General features: G+C 43.4%; 1 protein-coding gene across 1 annotated transcript in view; it reads left to right on the top strand.

Moving 5' to 3' along the window:
- Positions 1-20,719, top strand: part of LOC120979810 (myomegalin-like) — a 245,000-nt gene that overhangs the window by 21,088 nt on the left and 203,193 nt on the right. The window contains exons 3-4 of the mRNA XM_040408766.1: positions 15,086-15,223; positions 19,327-19,506. Coding sequence (XP_040264700.1) covers positions 15,086-15,223; positions 19,327-19,506 — 318 coding nt within the window. The remainder of the gene's footprint in view (positions 1-15,085; positions 15,224-19,326; positions 19,507-20,719) is intronic.

Below are 20,719 nucleotides of genomic sequence, written 5' to 3'. Positions count from 1 at the left end.
GTCTGAGTATCTCATCTCTGTACGTAATGGCAGTCAGGCTACCTCTGGCGAGCACATGGAGGGCTGTGCGGCCCTCCAAAGAAATGCCACCCCACACCATTACTGACCCAATGCCAAACCGGTCATGCTGGAGGATGTTGCAGGCAGCAGAACGTTCTCCACGGCGTCTCCAGACTCTGTCACGTCTGTCACATGTGCCCAGTGTGAACCTGCTTTCATCTGTGAAGAGCACAGGGCGCCAGTGGCGAATTTGACAATCTTGGTGTTCTCTGGCAAATGCCAAATGTCCTGCACGGTGTTGGGCTGTAAGCACAACCCCCACCTATGGACGTCGGGCCCTCATATCACCCTCATGGAGTCTGTTTCTGACCGTTTGAGCAGACACATGCACATTTGTGGCCTGCTGGAGGTTATTTTGCAGGGCTCTGGCAGTGCTCCTCCTGTTCCTCCTTGCACAAAGGCGGAGGTAGCGGTCCTGCTGATGGGTTGTTGCCCTCCTACGGCCTCCTCCACGTCTCCTGATGTACTGGCCTGTCTCCTGGTAGTGCCTCCATGCTCTGGACACTAAGCTGACAGACACAGCAAACCTTCTTGCCACAGCTCGCATTGATGTGCCATCCTGGATAAGCTGCACTACCTGAGCCACTTGTGCAGGTTGTAGACTCCGTCTCATGCTACCACTAGAGTGGAAGCACTGCCAGCATTCAAAAGTGACCAAAACATCAGCCAGGAAGCATAGGAACTGAGAAGTGGCCTGTGGTCCCCACCTGCAGAACCACTCCTTTATTGGGGGTGTCTTGCTAATTGCCTATAATTTCCACCTGTTGTCTATTCCATTTGCACAACAGCATGTGAAATTGATTGTCACTCAATGTTGCTTCCTAAGTGGACAGTTTGATTTCACAGAAGTGTTATTGACTTGGAGTTACATTGTGTTGTTTAAGTGTTCCCTTTATTTTTTCGAGCAGTGTATATATATATATATATATATATATATATATATACACAAACCTTCACTTGGCTTGATAATGGCTCTGTGAGAGAGCTGAAACGTTGCCTGTATCAACATGTGTTAAATACATTTTTTATTTTTTCACTTCTTATCTAAGGAGTGCTGCGTTACATTTATTTGGATTGTGTTTGGACCCTAGGACCCAGGGGAAAACGCGAGCACCTGAATCATTTGCATCACTTGAAGTGAGGAGTGCTGCCCTGCCATCTTTTGGATATATATATATATATATATATATATATATGTACTGTATCAGATTATAGAACCGCAGCCAGTGTATATATCAAATATAATGTACTTCAAGAGATCCGAGGTGGCAGGGCAGGGGAGGGTATGCACACGAGTCTATGCGTGCTCTCCCGTGAACCCGACCACAATAAAGGCCAGGGTTTTTTGTGTTTAGTGCGCAAGGACAACCACCGCTGCTGCATTGCAGTGGTGGCTGTAACCCCTAGAAATGAGCAGGGTATAAGCTAAGACAGTATACATTATTGAAAATTAAAGTAAGTTAGTAAGTTACTTGTTTTACCATTTTACACAAAATAAAAGCGACATGATGAGGTGAGACAACCCCTTTAAAGGGAACCTGACATCGGATATGCAGTTTTAGCTGACCACAGTACCTTATTCATGCGCTCCCTCTTGCAGTATTTTAACTATTAAATGCACTGAAAATGCACTCTTAAATTTCCCACTGTAGGGAAAAAAGTTTGATGGTTTCCCCACCCACCCTCGCCTCCTGTAGCTTGATTGACAGAGCCTGCATAAAATCTAATGGGAAATGAGGATGAAGTACCCTGCCTGAGAGAACATCAATCAAGATGTCAGTGTCCCTTTAAACAGTTGCTTCAATAAATCTGCCCCATTTTGTGTTCCTGCAGTGCAGCTGCAGTGGTGAATTTCATATTTTTATTGTGGACTACTTATCACCAAGATTAATGGAAATTCCACTTTTTCTGTATTTACTATGAGCTACCATTACCTTCATTACTTGTGATATTTATTAATATTATTTACATATTACTTATAAATACAAGAATTTTATGTCAACTCTAAACACTACACAACTTTGTAGTACGGATCCAGCTAGTGTGAAAGAAGCCTTAGCTCATTGTGGCCAAAGAGTTCTATATTAACCTCATTGGTCCACACAACTTGTTTCCAAAATGTATAAGACTTGATTAGATATTCTTTTGCAAACTTATGATGCTGAATTTTGTATAGGAGCGATCTGTACCATTGAAATGAATGGGACGGCTTGGGTGTAATTACACCTGCTCACCGCTGCAGATGCAACGGCTAGAAGGTAAACAGTGAAGGGGAGGCAGCGCTGGCACAGTGTGCTCCTTTCTCTTCGAACAGCTGATCGGCCGGGGTGTCGGACCCCAGCCGATCTAATATTGATGACCTATCCTGAGGATAGGTCATCAATAAATATAACTTGGACAACCCCTTTAAGGTATGCTCAGAAAAAAAGGGCACATAATTTCATGAAAAGAACACCTCTCCAACCATGGGGGTGAATGGATCATGCATTGATGTTGTGATGCAGCCAGTGGCACAGTTCCCTGGGTAGAAGGAAGAATGGATTCAATGAAATTCCAGCAAATTCTGGAAACAGGCACCAACTGTAAAATTGAATGGCTTCTACAAATGGATAATGATCCCACACACACCTCAAAATCCACAACTCCCTCAAAAGGTGCAAGCTGAAGGTATTACAATGGCCCCCACAGTCCCCTGATCTAAACAACATTGAAAATCTTTGGACCTCAAAAGAGCAGCTCACGAAAGACTCTTGGCTGGCTACAAAAATGTTTATAAGCTGTAATACTTGCCAAAGAGTGTGCTACTAGTTACTAGTAACTGGAGTTTTTCTTCAAACCATTTTCCTTGTTTGTTATTTAGAAAATTTGGAAAAAAAAAAAATATATACAAAGGGGATGTGTTATCTTTAATTTTATGCCTTTTGGAGATCATTTCATCTTCAACTTGCTTAAAGGGGTATTCAGGTTATGTAATTTTTTTTCCAACTCCTGTAGTGTTGTTGTGTATGTGGTGCACTTAAAGGGTTTCTGTCATCAGAAATTACGTTATGTAGCTGACTGACATTAGCGATGGGCTAATGTCAGCAGTACAGTCGTGGCCAAAAGTTTTGAGAATGACACCAATATTCGTTTTCACAAAGTTTGCTGCTAAACTGCTTTTAGATCTATGTTTCAGTTGTTTCTGTGATGTAGTGAAATATAATTACACACACTTCATACGTTTCAAAGGCTTTTATCGACAATTACATGACATTTATGCAGTGTCAGTATTTGCAGTGTTGGCCATTCTTTTTCAGGACCTCTGCAATTCGACTGGGCATGCTCTCAATCAACTTCTGGGCCAATTCCTGACTGATAGCAACCCATTCTTTCATAATCACTTCTTGGAGTTTGTCAGAATTAGTGGGTTTTTGTTTGTCCACCCGCCTCTTGAGAATTGAACACAAGTTCTCAATGGGATTAAGATCTGGGGAGTTTCCAGGCCATGGACCCAAAATGTCAACGTTTTGGTCCCCGAGCCACTTAGTTATCACTTTTTCCTTATGGTACAGTGCTCCATCGTACTGGAAAATGGATTGTTCTTCACCAAACTGTTGTTGGATTATTGGAAGAAGTTGCTGTTGGAGGGTGTTTTGGTACCATTCTTTATTCATGGCTGTGTTTTTGGGCAAAATTGTGAGTGAGTCCACTCCATTGGATAAGAAGCAACCCCACACATGAATGGTCTCAGGATGCTTTACTGTTGGCATGACACAGGACTGATGGTAGCGCTCACCTTTTCTTCTCCTGACAAGCCTTTTTCCAGATGCCCCAAACAATCGGAAAGAGGCTTCATCGGAGAATATGACTCTGCCCCAGTCCTCAGCAGTCCATTCACCATACTTTATGCAGATCAATCTGTCCCTGATGTTTTTTTTGGAGAGAAGTGGCTTCTTTGCTGCCCTTCTTGACACCAGGCCATCTTCCAAAAGTCTTCGCCTCACTGTGCGTGCAGATGCGCTCACACCTGCCTGCTGCCATTCCTGAGCAAGCTCTGCACTGGTGGCACTCCGATCCCGCAGCTGAATCCTCTTTAGGAGACGATCCTGGCGCTTGCTAGACTTTCTTGGACGCCCTGAAGCCTTCTTAACAAGAATTGAACCTCTTTCCTTGAAGTTCTTGATGATCCTATAAATTGTTGATTGAGGTGCAATCTTAGTAGCCACAATATCCTTGCCTGTGAAGCCATTTTTATGCAACGCAATGATGGCTGCACGCGTTTCTTTGCAGGTCACCATGGTTAACAATGGAAGAACAATGATTTCAAGCATCACCCTCCTTTTAACATGTCAAGTCTGCCATTTTAACCCAATCAGCCTGACATAATGATCTCCAGCCTTGTGCTCGTCAACATTGTCACCTGAGTTCATAAGATGATTACTGAAATGATCTCAGCAGGTCCTTTAATGACAGCAGTGAAATGCAGTGAAAAGTTTTTTTTGGGATTAAGTTAATTTTCATGGCAAAGAAGGACTATGCAATTCATCTGAATACTCTTCATAACATTCTGGAGTATATGCAAATTGCTATTATAAAAACTTAAGCAGCAACTTTTCCAATTTCCAATATTTATGTAATTCTCAAAACTTTTGGCCACGACTGTACATAACAGTATGCTGAATAAGTCTCTGCCTAGTAACATAGTAACATAGTAACATAGTAACATAGTAATATAGTAACATAGTACATAAGGCCGAAAAAAAACATTTGTCCATCCAGTTCGGCCTGTTATCCTGCAAGTTGATTCAGAGGAAGGCAAAAAACCCTGTGAGGTAGAAGCCAATTTTCTCCACTTTAGGGGAAAAAAAAATTCCTTCCCGACTCCAATCATGCAATCAGAATAACTCCCTGGATCAACGACCCCTCTCTAGTAGCTATAGCCTGTAATATTATTAAGCTCCAGAAATACGTCCAGGCCCCTCTTGAATTCCTTTATTGTACTCACCATCACCACCTCCTCAGGCAGAGAGTTCCATAGTCTCACTGCTCTTACCGTAAAGAATCCTCTTCTATGTTTGTGTACAAACCTTCTTTCCTCCAGACGCAGAGGATGTCCCCTCATCACAGTCACAGTCCTGGGGATAAATAGCTGATGGGATAGATCTCTGTACTGACCCCTGATATATTTATACATATTAATTAGATCTCCCCTCAGTCGTCTTTTTTCTAAAGTGAATAACCCTAATTTTGATAATCTTTCAGGGTACTGTAGTTGCCCCATTCCAGTTATTACTTTAGTTGCCCTCCTCTGAACCCTCTCCAGCTCTGCTATGTCTCCCTTGTTTACAGGAGCCCAGAACTGTACACAGTACTCCATGTGTGGTCTGACTAGCGATTTGTAAAGTGGTAGGACTATGTTCATATCACGGGAATCTATGCCCCTTCTGATGCAACCCATTATCTTGTTGGCCTTGGCAGCAGCTGCCTGACACTGGTTTTTGCTGCTTAGTTTGCTGTTTATTAAAATTCCTAGATCCTTTTCCATGTCAGTGTTACCGAGTGTTTTACCATTTAGTATGTACGGGTGACTTGCATTTTTCCTTCCCATGTGCATAACCTTACATTTGTCAGTGTTAAACCTCATCTGCCACTTATCTGCCCAAGCCTCCAATCTATCCAGATCCCTCTGTAGTAGTATACTGTCCTCATCAGTGTAAATTACTTTACACAGTTTAGTGTCATCTGCGAAAATTGATACTTTACTATGCAAGCCTTCTACAAGATCATTAATAAATATATTGAAGAGAATAGGGCCCAATACTGACCCCTGAGGTACTCCACTAGTGACAGTGACCCAATCTGAGTGTGTACCGTTAATAACCACCCTCTGTTTTCTATCACTCAGCCAGTTACTTACCCACATACAGATGTTTTCTCCCAGTCCGAGCATTCTCATTTTATATACTAACCTTTTATGTGGTACAGTGTCAAATGCTTTGGAGAAGTCCAGATATACGACATCCATTGATTCGCCGCTGTCAAGTCTAGAACTTACCTCCTCATAGAAACTGATTAAATTAGTCTGACATGACTGATCCCTCACAAAGCCATGCTGATATGGCGTTATTTGCTTATTTTCGTTGAGATGCTCTAATATAGCATCTCTCAGAAAACCTTCAAACAGTTTACCCACAACAGATGTTAAACTTACCGGCCTATAGTTTCCAGGCTCTGTTTTTGGCCCCTTTTTAAATATTGGCACCACATATGCCACGCGCCAATCCTGTGGGACATTCCCTGTCAATATAGAGTCTGCAAATATCAGAAATAAGGGTCTGGCTATGACATTACTTAATTCCTTTAGGATACGGGGGTGTATGTCATCCGGTCCTGGCGATTTGTCTATTTTAATCTTTTTAAGTCGCTGATGTACTTCTTCCTGGGTCAGACAGGACACTTTTAATGGGGAATTTATTTTTGCATTCTGCATGTCATCTGACAATTTATTTTCCTCAGTGAATACATTGGAGAAAATAATATTTAACAGCTTTGCTTTCTCCTCGTCGCTCTCTGCGACTCCCCCCTCATTACTCTTTAAAGGGCCAACACCTTCAGATTTATACTTTTTAACATTTATATAATTGAAGAACATTTTAGGGTTAGTTTTACTATCTTTGGCAATTAATCTCTCGGTCTCTAGTTTGGCCGCTTTTATTTGTTTTTTACATGTTCTATTTTTTTCCTTATAGTTTTTCAGTGCTTCCGTGCTATCCTCCTGTTTTAGTGTTTTATATGCTTTCTTTTTGTCATTTATTGCTTTCTTTACAGTTCTATTTATCCACATTGGTTTCTTTTTGTTCCTTAACCTTTTATTACCATACGGTATGTACCTCTCACAATGAGTTTTTAGGATGTTTTTAAAGATATCCCATTTTGTGTCTGTATTTGTGAGGACTTTGTCCCAGTTAGTTTGGCCTATGGCCTCTCTTAGTTGGCTAAATTTAGCTTTTTTGAAGTTTGGTATTTTTGTTCCTCCCTGTAGAAACGCTCTTTTGAATGATAATTGGAAGGTTATTACTTTATGGTCACTATTTCCCAGGTGTCCCCCAACCTGCACGTCTGTTGTTCTGTCAGGTCTATTGGTTAATACTAAGTCCAGTATGGCCGTCCCTCTAGTCGGGTCCTGAACCAGTTGGGAGAGGTAATTGTCTTTGGTTATTGCCACGAACCTGTTTCCCTTATGAGATATACAAGTTTCAGTTTCCCAGTCCATATCTGGGTAGTTGAAGTCCCCCATAATAACCACCTCATTATGATTTGCCACCTCGTCTATCTCGTTTAGTAGTAGATTTTCTGTGGACTCTGGTATATTTGGTGGTTTATAGTAAACTCCTATTAGTAATTTATTGTTGTTTTTAGCTCCATGTATCTCTACCCACAGTGACTCCACATGTTCATGTTCCTCACTTATAGCTTCTCGGACTGTGGGCTTTAGACAGGACTTTATATAAAGGCAGACCCCTCCCCCTCTCCGGTTTTGACGATCCTTTCTAAACAGACTGTAACCTTGTACATTAACTGCCCAGTCATAGCTATCATCCAGCCATGTCTCAGTTATTCCCACTATGTCATAGTCCTCCTCACACATCACTAATTCCAGTTCACCAGTTTTATTAGTCAGGCTTCTGGCATTAGTATACATACATTTGAGAGGTTTATGTATATTTTTTACCCTACACCTTAACTTCTGAACTGTTCTAGTCTCTCCTTCCATTCCTCCCCCATTCTTATTACCTTGCCCCCGGTCTCTATCTGCACTATCTTCCCCTCCTATAACGTAATTACCCTCCCCCCCAGTCCCTAGTTTAAACACTCCTCCAACCTTCTAGCCATCTTTCTCCCCAGCACAGCTGCCCCTTCCCCATTGAGGTGCAGCCCGTCCCTACGATAGAGCCTGTAGCCGATAGAAAAATCGGCCCAGTTCTCCAGGAACCCAAACCCCTCCTACCTACACCAGTTCTTGAGCCACTTGTTAATCTCCCTAATCTCCCATTGCCTTTCTTGTGTGGCTCGTGGTACAGGCAGTATTTCGGAAAATACTACCTTTGAGGTCCTTGCCCTCAGCTTTTGACCTAAATCCCTGAAATCATTTTTAAAGGACTCTCCACCTACCTCTAACTTTGTCATTGGTTCCGATATGGACCATGACCGCTGGATCATCTCCAGCCCCTCCCAGTAATCTGTCAACCCGATCCGCGATGTGTCGAACTCTAGCGCCAGGAAGACAGCACACTGTTCGGCGATCACGGTCTTTGTGACAGATTTCCCTATCTGTTCCCCTAATAATGGAGTCTCCCACTACCAGCACCTGTCTGGCCTGCCCTGCTCTACTGGAGCTGACATTCCCCTGACTGGCAGAGGAAGTGTCTGGCTGCAGCAGTGCCGTCCCCGGACTGACATCCCCCTCATCTGCCAAACGTGCAAACTTGTTGGGGTGTGTCAGATCAGGGCTAGCCTCCCTGGCACTCTTCCCTCTACCCCGCTTTCTAACTGTTACCCAGCTAGCTACCTCACTTTCCTCAGCCTCCTCTCTGTCACCCTCCCCCTCATCTACCCCAAAGAGTGCTTGCTCGGTGAGAAGCAAACTCTTTTGCAAATTATCAATGCCTCTCAGTGTTGCAACTTGCCCATTTAGAGACTCGATCTGCGATTCCAAACGGGTAATTTGCTCACATCTAGAACAAAGATATACACCCTTGAACTCCTGTTCCAGGACTGCATACATCATGCAAGATGTGCACTGGACTGCGTTGTAAATTGTGCAACACATACTAAATGGGGATTACAACAGTAAAAAAGTAAAACAGTATAAATGATTTAGATCCTGTCTGCTGTAGTCGAAAGACCACGTAAAATTAAGCTAACAACACACAAGGAAATTATATCCCACCTTAGTTTCCAAACTCCTTTTCTTAAACTCCTTGTTTTTTAACTCCACTTAATAAGAAGCCACTTAGTACAGCAAGCCTCAGAAAGAGCAGGCTCTGAAGAGTGTAAGTGGTTCAATTTATAGCACCTGGTTGCCCCGGGCACTCGCCTTAATTAAGCAGAGAGAAAAAAAAAAACTATTTTAAATGCAAGTACTAGAATACAAACACTGCAGCCTTTCTCTTAAAATAAACACTTTAAAATATGCTAATGAACCTCTAGGTGCTATGAGGGCGTTGCTTCAGCACCTAGAGGCTTGGTCTACTCACCTTTTGGCACGCCCAGGTTCAGTTGATTGACTGGCGAGTTCTCCTCTTCGTCCAGTGAATCCCGCGCCTGTGCCATTTAGTATTTGGTGCAGGCGCAGTGAGTGAAGGATGCGCTCCTGCTTCTGGCCTCACTCACTGCGCCTGTGCTGGCTTCACTCACTGCGCAGGTGCCCTTCCTTCACTCAATGCTCCTGCGCCGAATACTAAACGGGACGGCACCTGCGCAGTGAGTGAAGCCAGCGCAGGCGCAGTGAGTGAGGCCGGCAGCAGGAGCGCGTCCTTCACTCACTGCGCCTGCATACTAAACAGGATGGCGCAGGCGCGGGATTTACTGGACAAAGAGGAGAACTCGCCAGTCAATCAACTGAACCTGGGCGTGCCAAAGGGTGAGCAGACCAAGCCTCTAGGTACTGAAGCAACGCCCTCATAGCACCTTGAGGCTTATTAGCATATTTTTTAAGTGTTTATTTTAAGAGAACGGCATCAGGCAGGGAGTTCTAAAGCACATTGTTATGTACTGCTGAGATTAGCCCATCGCTAATGTCAGTCAGCTACATAACGTAATTTCTGATGACAGAAACCCTTTAAACTAACCTAATACATATTAGCCTCAGGTATGACTATTTTTAAATTTTGCACCCCACTTCTTCCAGGTCTACTTCTATTTCTTGAAACCCACAGTGGAGAGCGCATCCTCTGTCATGTGATGTTTGTGAGAAAGACAGAAAAATATATACATAAAGAGATATCGAAAATAGTCAAAACATACAGACAGGCTCAGGCTACTTTCACACTAGCGTTCAGAGCGGATCCGTTTGGTGTCTGCACAGACGGATCCGCTCCTATAATGCAGACGTTTGGATCCGTTCAGAACGGATCCGTCTGCATTATAGCTTAGAAAAAATTCTAAGTGTGAAAGTAGTTCAGAGGGATCCGTCCAGACTTTACATTGAAAGTCAATGGGGGACGGATCCGTTTGAAGATTGAGCCATATTGTGTCATCTTCAAACGGATCCGTCCCCATTGACTTACATTGTAAGTCTGGAAGGATCCGTTTGCCTCCGCACGGCCAGGCGGACACCCGAACGCTGCAAGCAGTGTTCGGGTGTCCGCTTGCTGAGCGGAGCGGAGGCTGAACGCTGCCAGACTGATGCATTCTGAGCGGATCCGCATCCACTCAGAATGCATTGGGGCAGTACGGATGCGTTCGGGGCCGCTTGTGAGCACCTTCAAACGGAGCTCACAAGCGGAGCCCCGAACGCTAGTGTGAAAGTAGCCTCAGGGTACTTACACATCAACGTTTTTTGTTCAGGTTTTGAAATCCGGCACAGGATTGCAAAAACTGAATAAAACACTTCCCTTTCATTTAATACATCTGGATACATCCTCTCTGTCCCGATCCAGTTGTATTATGCCTCATTCATATGTCAGTATTTAGTCAGTGATTTCCATCAGTGATTTTTGAGCCAAAACCAGGTATTGCTCTAAACACAGATCAGGAGCAGATCTTTCCTTAACCTTATGTCTTTATGTCTGTGTAACCTACACTCCTGGTTTGGGCTCATAATAACTGATGGGAATCACTGACCAAAACACTGACGTGTGAATGAGGCTTTAAATAGGAACTGAACAAACCAGAAAACGAAAAAAACTGATCCGTCACCATTGATTTTACATTGATTTGCATGCCGGGTCTAGTTTGTTCAGTTTTGCTGACCGGACACAAAACGCAACAAAACTGAACTTATGCATCCTGATCAGTTTTGTCCCCATTGACAATGAATGGGGACAAAACTGCCAGATCTCAAAACCAGAAACCAAAAACGCTGATGTGAAAAGTAGCCATTGCCAGATACACAGTAATTCAGAATCAGACAAATACAGACAGCTATGTAAAAGGTAGAAACATATCAGCTAGGGATGAGCGAATCGACTTCGGATGAAACATCCAAAGTCGATTCGCATAAAACTTTTTTCAATACTGTACGGAGCTCCTGTACAGTATTAGAATGTATTGGCTCCGATGAGCGAAAGTTATTGCTTTGCAAAGTCTCGTGAGACTTTGCATAATAACTTTATAAATTAATTTGTATTGTAAAAAACCATTTCCCGAACTCGGATTCGGTTCCAAGTGGTATCAAGACACAGAAAGCAGTTTGAAACAGCAAGTAACAGATGAAGCGGATGGGGAAAGGCCAAGTGACACTGAGCAAGATCTATACAGCCAAGCTGAAAAAAGAAACAGAAAAAGCTTACTGTTACATGACAGGATTATTCAGCAAGGCAGCTTCAGGTGATGTAGAGCACAGCTCCCTTACATGCCTTGTGGAATCAGCTGACAGCTCCCTCTCTCAGCAGACAGGAAGTTCAGAGCTGAGAAGCTCCAACCAGAGCTACTCCCAGGTGCAAGAGACTGCACATTCACAAAGCTGGGACTAGAGACAGAGCAGAGAAACTAAGCATGATTGACCAGCAGCACGAGAGAGCAGACAGGTCGTAACTAAGGAATGCAGGAGTGTAGACAAGGCAGAGGGAGACTAAGAAGTACAGTGCTGCCCATAATTATTCATACCCCTAGCAAATTTGGACTTAAAGTTACTTTTATTCAACCAGCAAGTCATTTTTTGACGGGAAATTACATATTGTAGGTGTCTCCCAAAAGATAATAAGACGATGTACAAGAGGCATTATTGTGTGAAAAAAAAAAACATTTCTCAGCTTTTATTTACATTTGAGCAAAAAGTGTCCAGTTGGCGTAAAAAAGGAGAAGCCTTCAACCCAGAGAACACCATCCCCACTGTCAAACATGGTGGTGGGAACCTAATGCTTTGGGGGTGTTTTTCAGCCAGTGGACCAGGGAACCTAATCACAGTAAACGGCACCATGAAAAAGGAGCAATACAGGAGGATTCTCAATGACCACATCAAGCAGTCTGCAGAGAAACTTGGCCTTGGGCACTAGTGGACATTTCAGCATGACAATGACCCAAAACATACAGCAAAAGTGGTGAAGAAATGGTTAGCAGACAACAACATTAACGTTTTGGAGTGGCCCAGCCAGAGTCCAGACTTGAATCCAATTGAGAATCTGTGGAGGGAGCTAAACATCAGCGTGATGGAAAGAAGACCCTCCAACCTGAAAGATTTGGAGCTCATTGCTAAAGATGAATGGGGAAAAATACCTGTGGAGACATGCAAAAAGCTGGTCTGCGATTATAGGAAGCGTTTGATTGCTGTAATAGCCAATAAAGGCTTTTCTATTGATTATTGAGAAGGGTATGAATAATTTTGGACTGGACACTTTTTGCTCAAATGTAAATAAAAGCTCCACAATAATGCCTCTTGTACATCGTCTTATTATCTTTTGGGAGACACCTATGTCATTTCCCGTCAAAAAATTACTTGCTGGTTGAATAAAAGTAACTTTAAGTCAAAATTTGCCAGGGGTATGAATAATTATGGGCAGCACTGTAAGTAGATATTATTAGAGAACAGTACAAAAACGTTTATTACAGTATATTAGACATTTGTAAAACCTGCACAATAGGGGTGGGCGATATGGCCTAAAATCTATATTGCGATATAATTTTAAGCATGTGCGATATGTGATATATATTGCGATATATTGTTTTCTATATTGGGGGGGTGTTTAAACTTTTTTTTTTTTTACTTTTTATTTAATAACTATTAGCCTCCTTAAAACCTTTCACCGATTATTACACTATGAACTGAGTATACAGACATGGAGAGCGGCGCCCGGGGATCTCACTGCACTTACTATTATCCCCGGGCGCCGCTCCGTTCTCCCATTATGCCCTCCGGTATCTCCGCTCAGTAAGTTATAGAAGGCAGAGATTTCAGTCACTAAGTTATGGTAGGAGGAGTCTGCCCTTGTTCTGCTCCAGCGCTGGCCAATCGCAGCGCAGAGCTCACAGCCTGGGAGGTTATTTTCTCCCAGGCTGTGAGCTCTGCAATGCGATTGGCCAGCACTACAGAAGAACAAGGGCAGACTCCGCCTACCATAACTTAGTGAATGGAGATACCGGAGGGCATAGCGGGAGAACGGAGCGGCGCCCGGGGATAATAGGAGAGAGGACCTTTGACCGATTATTACACTATGAACTAACTATACAGACATGTAGAGCGGCCCCTGGGGATCTCACTGCACTTACTATTATCCCGGGGCGCCGCTCCGTTCTCCTGCTATGCCCTCTGGTATCTCCGTTCACTAAGTTATGGTAGGCGGAGTCTGCCCTTGTTCTTCTGTAGCGCTGGCCAATCGCATTGCAGAGCTCACAGCCTGGGAGAAAATAACCTCCCAGGATGTGAGCTCTGCGCTGCGATTGGCCAGCGCTAGAGCAGAACAAGGGCAGACTCCGCCTACCATAACTTAGTGACTGGAATCTCTGCCTACTATAACTTAGTGAGCGGAGATACCGGTGGGCATAACGGGAGAACGGAGCGGCGCCCAGGGATAATAGTAAGTGCAGTGAGATCCCCGGGCGCCGCTCTACATGTGTGTATAGTTAGTTCATAGGGTAATAATCGGTGAAAGGTGCTCTTTAAGGGCTAGAACCCTTGTCATATTCACTCTAATAGAGCTCTATTAGGGTGAATAGGACTTTACACTCTCCCTGCTGCCCTGTGCTTTGTGCACACAACAGCAGGGAGCTGACCATGGCAGCCAGCCTCTCATGTGCCCCCCAGCCTCTCATGTGCCCCCCCAGCCTCTCATGTGCCCCCCAGCCTCTCATGTGCCGCCCCAGCCTCTGATCTGCCCCCCCAGCCTCTGATCTGCCCCCGCAGCCTCTGATCCGCCCCTCTGGTAACTCAAACCCACTCCCCTCTCTCCCTCCCCAGTATTAATCATTGATGGCAGTGGCCACAGGGTCCCCCTCCTCCACCTCCATCATTGGTGGCAGTGGGCAGTTCCGATCGGAGTCCCAGCAGTGTAATGCTAGGGCTCCGATCGGTTACCATGGCAGCCAGGAGTCACGCTACTGAAGTCCTGGCTGCCATGGTATGTTAGTGAGCAGCATTATACTCGCGTGCGCCATGGCCGCCGGTCGCTCCTTCTTCTCATAGGTCTGTGCGGCGCATTGCTAATCCTATAAGCATTAGCAATCTGCCACACAGACAGAAGAAGGAGCGCCCGGCGGCCACGGCGCACGTGAATATAATGCTGCTCACTAACATACCATCGCAGCCAGGACTTCAGTAGCGTGACTCCTGGCTGCCATGGTAACCGATCGGAGCCCCAGCATTACACTGCTGGGACTCCGATCGGAACTGCCCACTGCCACCAATGATAGGGGGGAGGAGGGGGACCCTGTGGGATATGGCCGGCACATTAATTGGTGGCGCAGTGGCCACAGTCCCTCCCCTCCTCCTCCTACTCTGTCCTCATTGGTGTTCAGCGGCAGCCGCACACAGTGGGGAGGGACTCCCTCCTTCTCCACTGTGCCGGCTCAGGAGAAAATGGTGCGTGCAGAGAGCGCAATCATATCGCGGTCCGGCGATATAGGCGATATGGCGAAAATCCATATCGTGGCCTAAATTTATATCGCATATCGCCTATATCGCCTATACCGCCCACCCCTACTGCACAATGCTGTCAAAGCAGAACCAATTAAGGGAACCGGAATACCCCTTTAACTGTTTACAGTAACAGTAATTTTGACCAGGGGTACCCAAACTTTTGCATGCCACTATAAATGCAATATAATATGATGTGACATTTTAAAGAAATACAGAATAAGAATTTCTTTCATTTTCTTCAATAAAAAATAGAAAGCAGTGGACGATAAATTCTGTGCTCTAGAAGAGAAAGAAAAGGATATTCAGCGGTTAAGGATGATTATCCGGGAGAGAGAACACGATTTAGAGAGGCTGAGTAATGTTCTTTCCGGCAATGAGGAGACGATAAACGTATGTTTTTGTGTTTTCTAAATATTGGAGGTACTCATGCCTGTTCCTTTATTCCCCAGTAGTAGATATTTCAGTAATATTACAATTCCTGTCCATACTTATGCAAAAGTCTAAAAAGCTTTTGAAATGTGTTTTTTGTAAGAATTTATAGGTACTATTTGCCATGTTGCCACAATAATTTAGTCATTTCTTTTATGTAACCATCATTTACAAACCATTTTAAATGTTCATCATAGCCGAGAGTAAGAAAAGAAGGCGTGGATGGGTTGGGAGTCCTGGCTCATTTATCATATTCCACCCTGTTTTTTGACATGGAAAATGGCAAGCAACAGAGCTGGCGTAGAGTTATGTCTGATGCATGGCGTGCTGGAGGAATCCCCAAACTTTGTCATATCCTTTGACAACTAGAGATGAGTGAATTCCTGCTTATTAAATTTGTTCACACTTCGTTTGGTGGTAAAAGGTGAATTGCGTTATGGATTCCGTTACCACAGACAATAACACAATTCTATCATGGAATGCATAACGGAATGCCTCTAGAGGCATTCCGTTATTCATTCCATCATAACAGAAGTCGATGGGCTGCAAAATAGATCCATTCCATTTCCGTTATGCAGGGGAGTCCACTTCTGCATAACGGAAACGGGACGGATCCATTTTGCATCCCATAGACTTCTGTGGTCCATGGTAACGGAATCCATAACGCAATTCACCTTTTACCACCAAACGAAGTGTGAATGAATTTCAAAATATTCGCTCATCTCTATTGATAATGCGGAGGGACTTGAGAATGACATAAATTAATGTCCCCCATAATGTACAGTACAGACCAAAAGTTTGGACACACCTTCTCATTCAAAGAGTTTTCTTTATTTTCATGACTATGAAAATTGTAGATTCACACTGAAGGCATCAAAACTATGAATTAACACATGTGGAATTATATACATAACAAACAAGTGTGAAACAACTGAAAATATGTCATATTCTAGGTTCTTCAAAGTAGCCACCTTTTGCTTTGATTACTGCTTTGCACACTCTTGGCATTCTCTTGATGAGCTTCAAGAGGTAGTCCCCTGAAATGGTTTTCACTTCACAGGTGTGCCCTGTCAAGTTTATTAAGTGGGATTTCTTGCCTTATAAATGGGGTTGGGACCATCAGTTGCGTTGAGGAGAAGTCAGGTGGATACACAGCTGATAGTCCTACTGAATAGACTGTTAGAATTTGTATTATGGCAAGAAAAAAGCAGCTAAGTAAAGAAAAACGAGTGGCCATCATTACTTTAAGAAATGAAGGTCAGTCAGTCAGCTGAAAAATTGGGAAAACTTTGAAAGTAAGGGCTATTTGACCATGAAGGAGAGTGATGGGGTGCTGCGCCAGATGACCTGGCCTCCACAGTCACCGGACCTGAACCCAATCGAGATGGTTTGGGGTGAGCTGGACCGCAGAGTGAAGGCAAAAGGGCCAACAAGTGCTAAGCATCTCTGGGAACTCCTTCAAGACTGTTGGAAGACCATTTCAGGTGACTACCTCTTGAAGCTCATCAAGAGAATGCCAAGAGTGTGCAAAGCAGTAATCAAAGCAAAAGGTGGCTACTTTGAAGAACCTAGAATGTGACATATTTTCAGTTGTTTCACACTTGTTTGTTATGTATATAATTCCACATGTGTTAATTCATAGTTTTGATGCCTTCATAGTCATGAAAATAAAGAAAACTCTTTGAATGAGAAGGTGTGTCCAAACTTTTGGTCTGTACTGTATATTGTTGCTGTTTCTGTGAAAATCATGGTTCGTAATTATTGTAATTTTTATATACGATGTTTTTTTTTTTTTTGCTTTTTCGTTTTCTCGCTCCCTGCCTTCCCAGAGCCATAACTTTTTTATTTTTCTGTTCACATAGCCATATGAGGGCTTGATTTCTGCAGGACAAATTGTACTTTCCAATGCCACTATTTATTATTGCATATGATTTAGCGGGTTTTTTATTTACGATGTTCGATGTACGATAAAACTGACTGGTTACTTTTATTCTACAGGTCAGTACGAATCCGGCTATACCTTATATGTATAGTTTTTCTTGCGTTTTGATAGTGATAAAAAAAATTGTCGCCATATTTTGACCCCTATAACTTTTTTGTAATTATGTGTACGGAGCTGTTTGTGGGCCCATTTTTTGCGGGGCGATCAGAACTTTCATTGATACCATTCTGGGGTGTGCATGACTTTTTGCTCACTTTTTAAAAAAAAAATTTGTAGAAAATGAAGCAACCAAAAACAGCAAATTGGCCATTCGGACGCTTTTTTCCATTTTGCTGTTTGCTGTATGGGGAATATATTTTTATATTTTTATACTATGGGCGTTTCGCACATTGCAACACCCATCATGTGTATTTTTTCATTTTTTTTTATTTTTTTTATTTTGGGAAAAGGAGGGTGATTTTGAATTTTATTTTTTTATTTATTTTTTATTTTAAAAACGTTTTTTTACACTTTTTTATAGTTCCCATAGGGAACTATAACATGCAATCATTAGATTGCTATTCTCATAGACTCCAATGCACTAGCATTGGAGTCTATGAGAAAATTGCTTTTTTCTTATGGAGCCCTATTACAGGCAAGGGCTCCATAGGAAATACTATGCAGCAGCCTCCTGTCATTCACAAAGACAGGGGCAGCTGCACACAAGCTCCGGCTTCTCCGATCGCCGCACGGGGGAGCCGGAGCACCACAGGAAGCGCGCTTTCGGTTTTCAGCGTGCTCAGATGCCGTGGTCAGGATTGACCACGGTGTCTGAGGGGTTAAATGTCCGCAATCGGCATTACTGCCAGTTGCAGACATGAGCTGTGGGTGTTTGCGATAAGAAGCAGGCGGCCAACCGCGGCTATGGCGCCCGCAGTGCTCAGGAGCAGGCGCCATCTTTAAAGACCTGGCCAGCGCAGTACTATTACGGAGCTGGTCGGGAAGGGGTTTTAAACAAAGTGAGTGGGATCTGTCAGGATTCAGTTAGAACTCTCAGATCCATCAAAACAGTCTTAGCATGATGAACAGTCCTAGTCCTAGCAATAAACCAAAGGCATTTAGTATGTACAGACCCTGAATATACTGTAACTTAGTGGGCACTGATGGGGTCATTTATTAAGACCAGAGTTTTAGACGTTGGTCTTAATACCCCTGCTCTGGCTCTTGATGCGCTTAAGTTATGTAGAGGTGCTGGCCTCTACAACTTTAGGAGCATCTGCAAACGGCGCCTAACAGCCCTAAATCTACACCCGGTCCCTTGCTGGCGTAGATTTAGATAATTTGACGCCAAAAACTGGTGTAGAAAATGATAAATGAGATGGGCCTGGCGGTCCGCCCTCTTCCCTGCCCACACCTCCTTTTTTAGAACTTGCGTGGAAGAGGAAGACGCAGCAGATACGGCCGCAAATCCCTTTTGCGACTGATTCTGCAACAGATCTACGACAAAAAGTGCCATATATCTATTCATATATGACCCCCAAATGTTCACTATGATTTGTTGAATTCAATCTTTAGATAAGCAAATACATCCTTCTTTGCTGCTTTTGTTGCAGTCAGTCCCAAATTGCAGCTATCTGTCTTGCAGAGTAAGGGCGCATGCACACTGCAGTGTAGTTTCTGTGGATTTTCCACATTAATTTTTCTGCAGATTTTGCTGTGTTTCCACACCAAAATCTGCTTGTGTTACCTGCTGCTTTTGTTGTGGATTTACCCAGAACTCATCCTTTGCATTGCAAGGGGTGAAATCTGCACTGAAAATCCACACAAATAATTGACATGCTGTGAATGTCAAAATTCGCACTGCAGGTCAATTTCCACGCAGAAAATTTCCACACAGTATAGATAAAATAAACTTGTCTGATATTGTATTACCCTGTTGATTATCTGTATAAAATACCGGTGAAAAATCCATGTGTAATACTCACCGTGTGCATGTAGTCTAAAGGTCTGAGCCTCAATAAAACAAACGTATTGCTTCTTACTGCTCACATAGAGGTCATGGACTGCAGAATAGTAGCAATTGTGCAAAAAATGTAAATGTCCATGTGCCCTTAACAAATTATACAGAATGCATGCATTTTAGAGTTTGGACAGCCTGGTGAAGGCCAAAGACATGGAACTGGACCAGATATCTGCTGCTTACAAAAATCTTCAGTGGTTAAAAGAAGAAACAGAGGAAAAGTACAGATGCTCACTGATAGAGAGAGAATCCATTATACTACAGCTGCAGAAAAATCTTCAAGAAAGGAACAAAGAAATGGAGGTGAGAACATTGCTTCACTTTTAGAAATCTGTTAGATTTTGTGATAGGGTACTTATCATTTTAACGAACTTCTGACTTAGTGATATGTCCGATGTATTAGTTGTTGGTGGTCCAGGTGCTGAGACCCCCACCAATTGCTAAAACAAAGGTATTCAGTTGAATGCTGTAGCCTGTCATTTCCATTTGCCTCTTTTGGACTTTCCTTGGAGAGTGGTGCTTTTCTGAAAGTGAGTGTGGCGAGGGCAGGGAGGGGGCGTGCTTAGCCACGCCGACAAATTTATCTTCGTTTATGGCAGTTTTCTGGTGTAAATGAAGCCAGAAACCTACAGAATCTCTAAGCTGTTGCAGATTACTGATTAGGCTCATGGACTGCAGGCAGTGGTTTATCTAGCCTTTCTACTGCCTGAGGCGCACACTGAAATGACGTCCCCCCTTTCCCCATGCCAAATTCTCAGCCCAACCCTTCCCTCCAGCCCTACTGTTAAAGCATATTTGGAAAACATTACATATACTGTAGCGCTACAAAACATACATGTTAATATAGTGCAACATATCTCTTACATCCAGTGACGTCTCCTCTGATGTAGACGTTTCCTTTTCTTATCTTCTCCATTCAGACTAGACCGCCATGATGCTATCTTTCAGCCATCACTTGTCTCTGCAGATTTGGTACACAAACATCTTAGCTTCCTACTTTTCCATCCTCCTTCTGAACATCCCATCCTGCCACCCCTAATACTATGCCAACTGTGCTCCCCAATACTATACTGCAGAAACAATCTCCCTGAAAATACTAGTACCACACAGATAATGCTCCCTTCAATAATTATTGGCACACAGTGCCTTAAAAAATAATGCCCAGCAAATACTGCACCTGACACTTATAGTGCTATAAACGGTGTCCTCCAAAAATAGTTATGCTAAGCTGATACTGTGCCAGGGCACCCCCTACTGTAACAGACCTCTAATAGTAATAATTCCCTACCAGAGTGCACTATGTGACAACAGTGCCCCCAATAGTAATAATGCCATTTATTATGCCCCAGAAGTATTAATGCCCCATAGTGCTCATACTAGTAATAATGTTCCTCGTAGTCCCCCCGTAGTAATAAAGCCAACAATAATACCCCATTAGTAACAATTCCCCCTATAATGTGTGCTTGTACAAAAAATACCCCCTTACAATTTGTGGCAGTACCAAAATGCTATAACA

The sequence above is a fragment of the Bufo bufo genome, chromosome 9, assembly GCF_905171765.1.
Source record: "Bufo bufo chromosome 9, aBufBuf1.1, whole genome shotgun sequence".
Lineage (NCBI taxonomy): Eukaryota > Metazoa > Chordata > Amphibia > Anura > Bufonidae > Bufo > Bufo bufo.
Note: the sequence above shows the minus strand (reverse complement) of the source record. Positions and strands in the feature narration are given on the sequence as shown.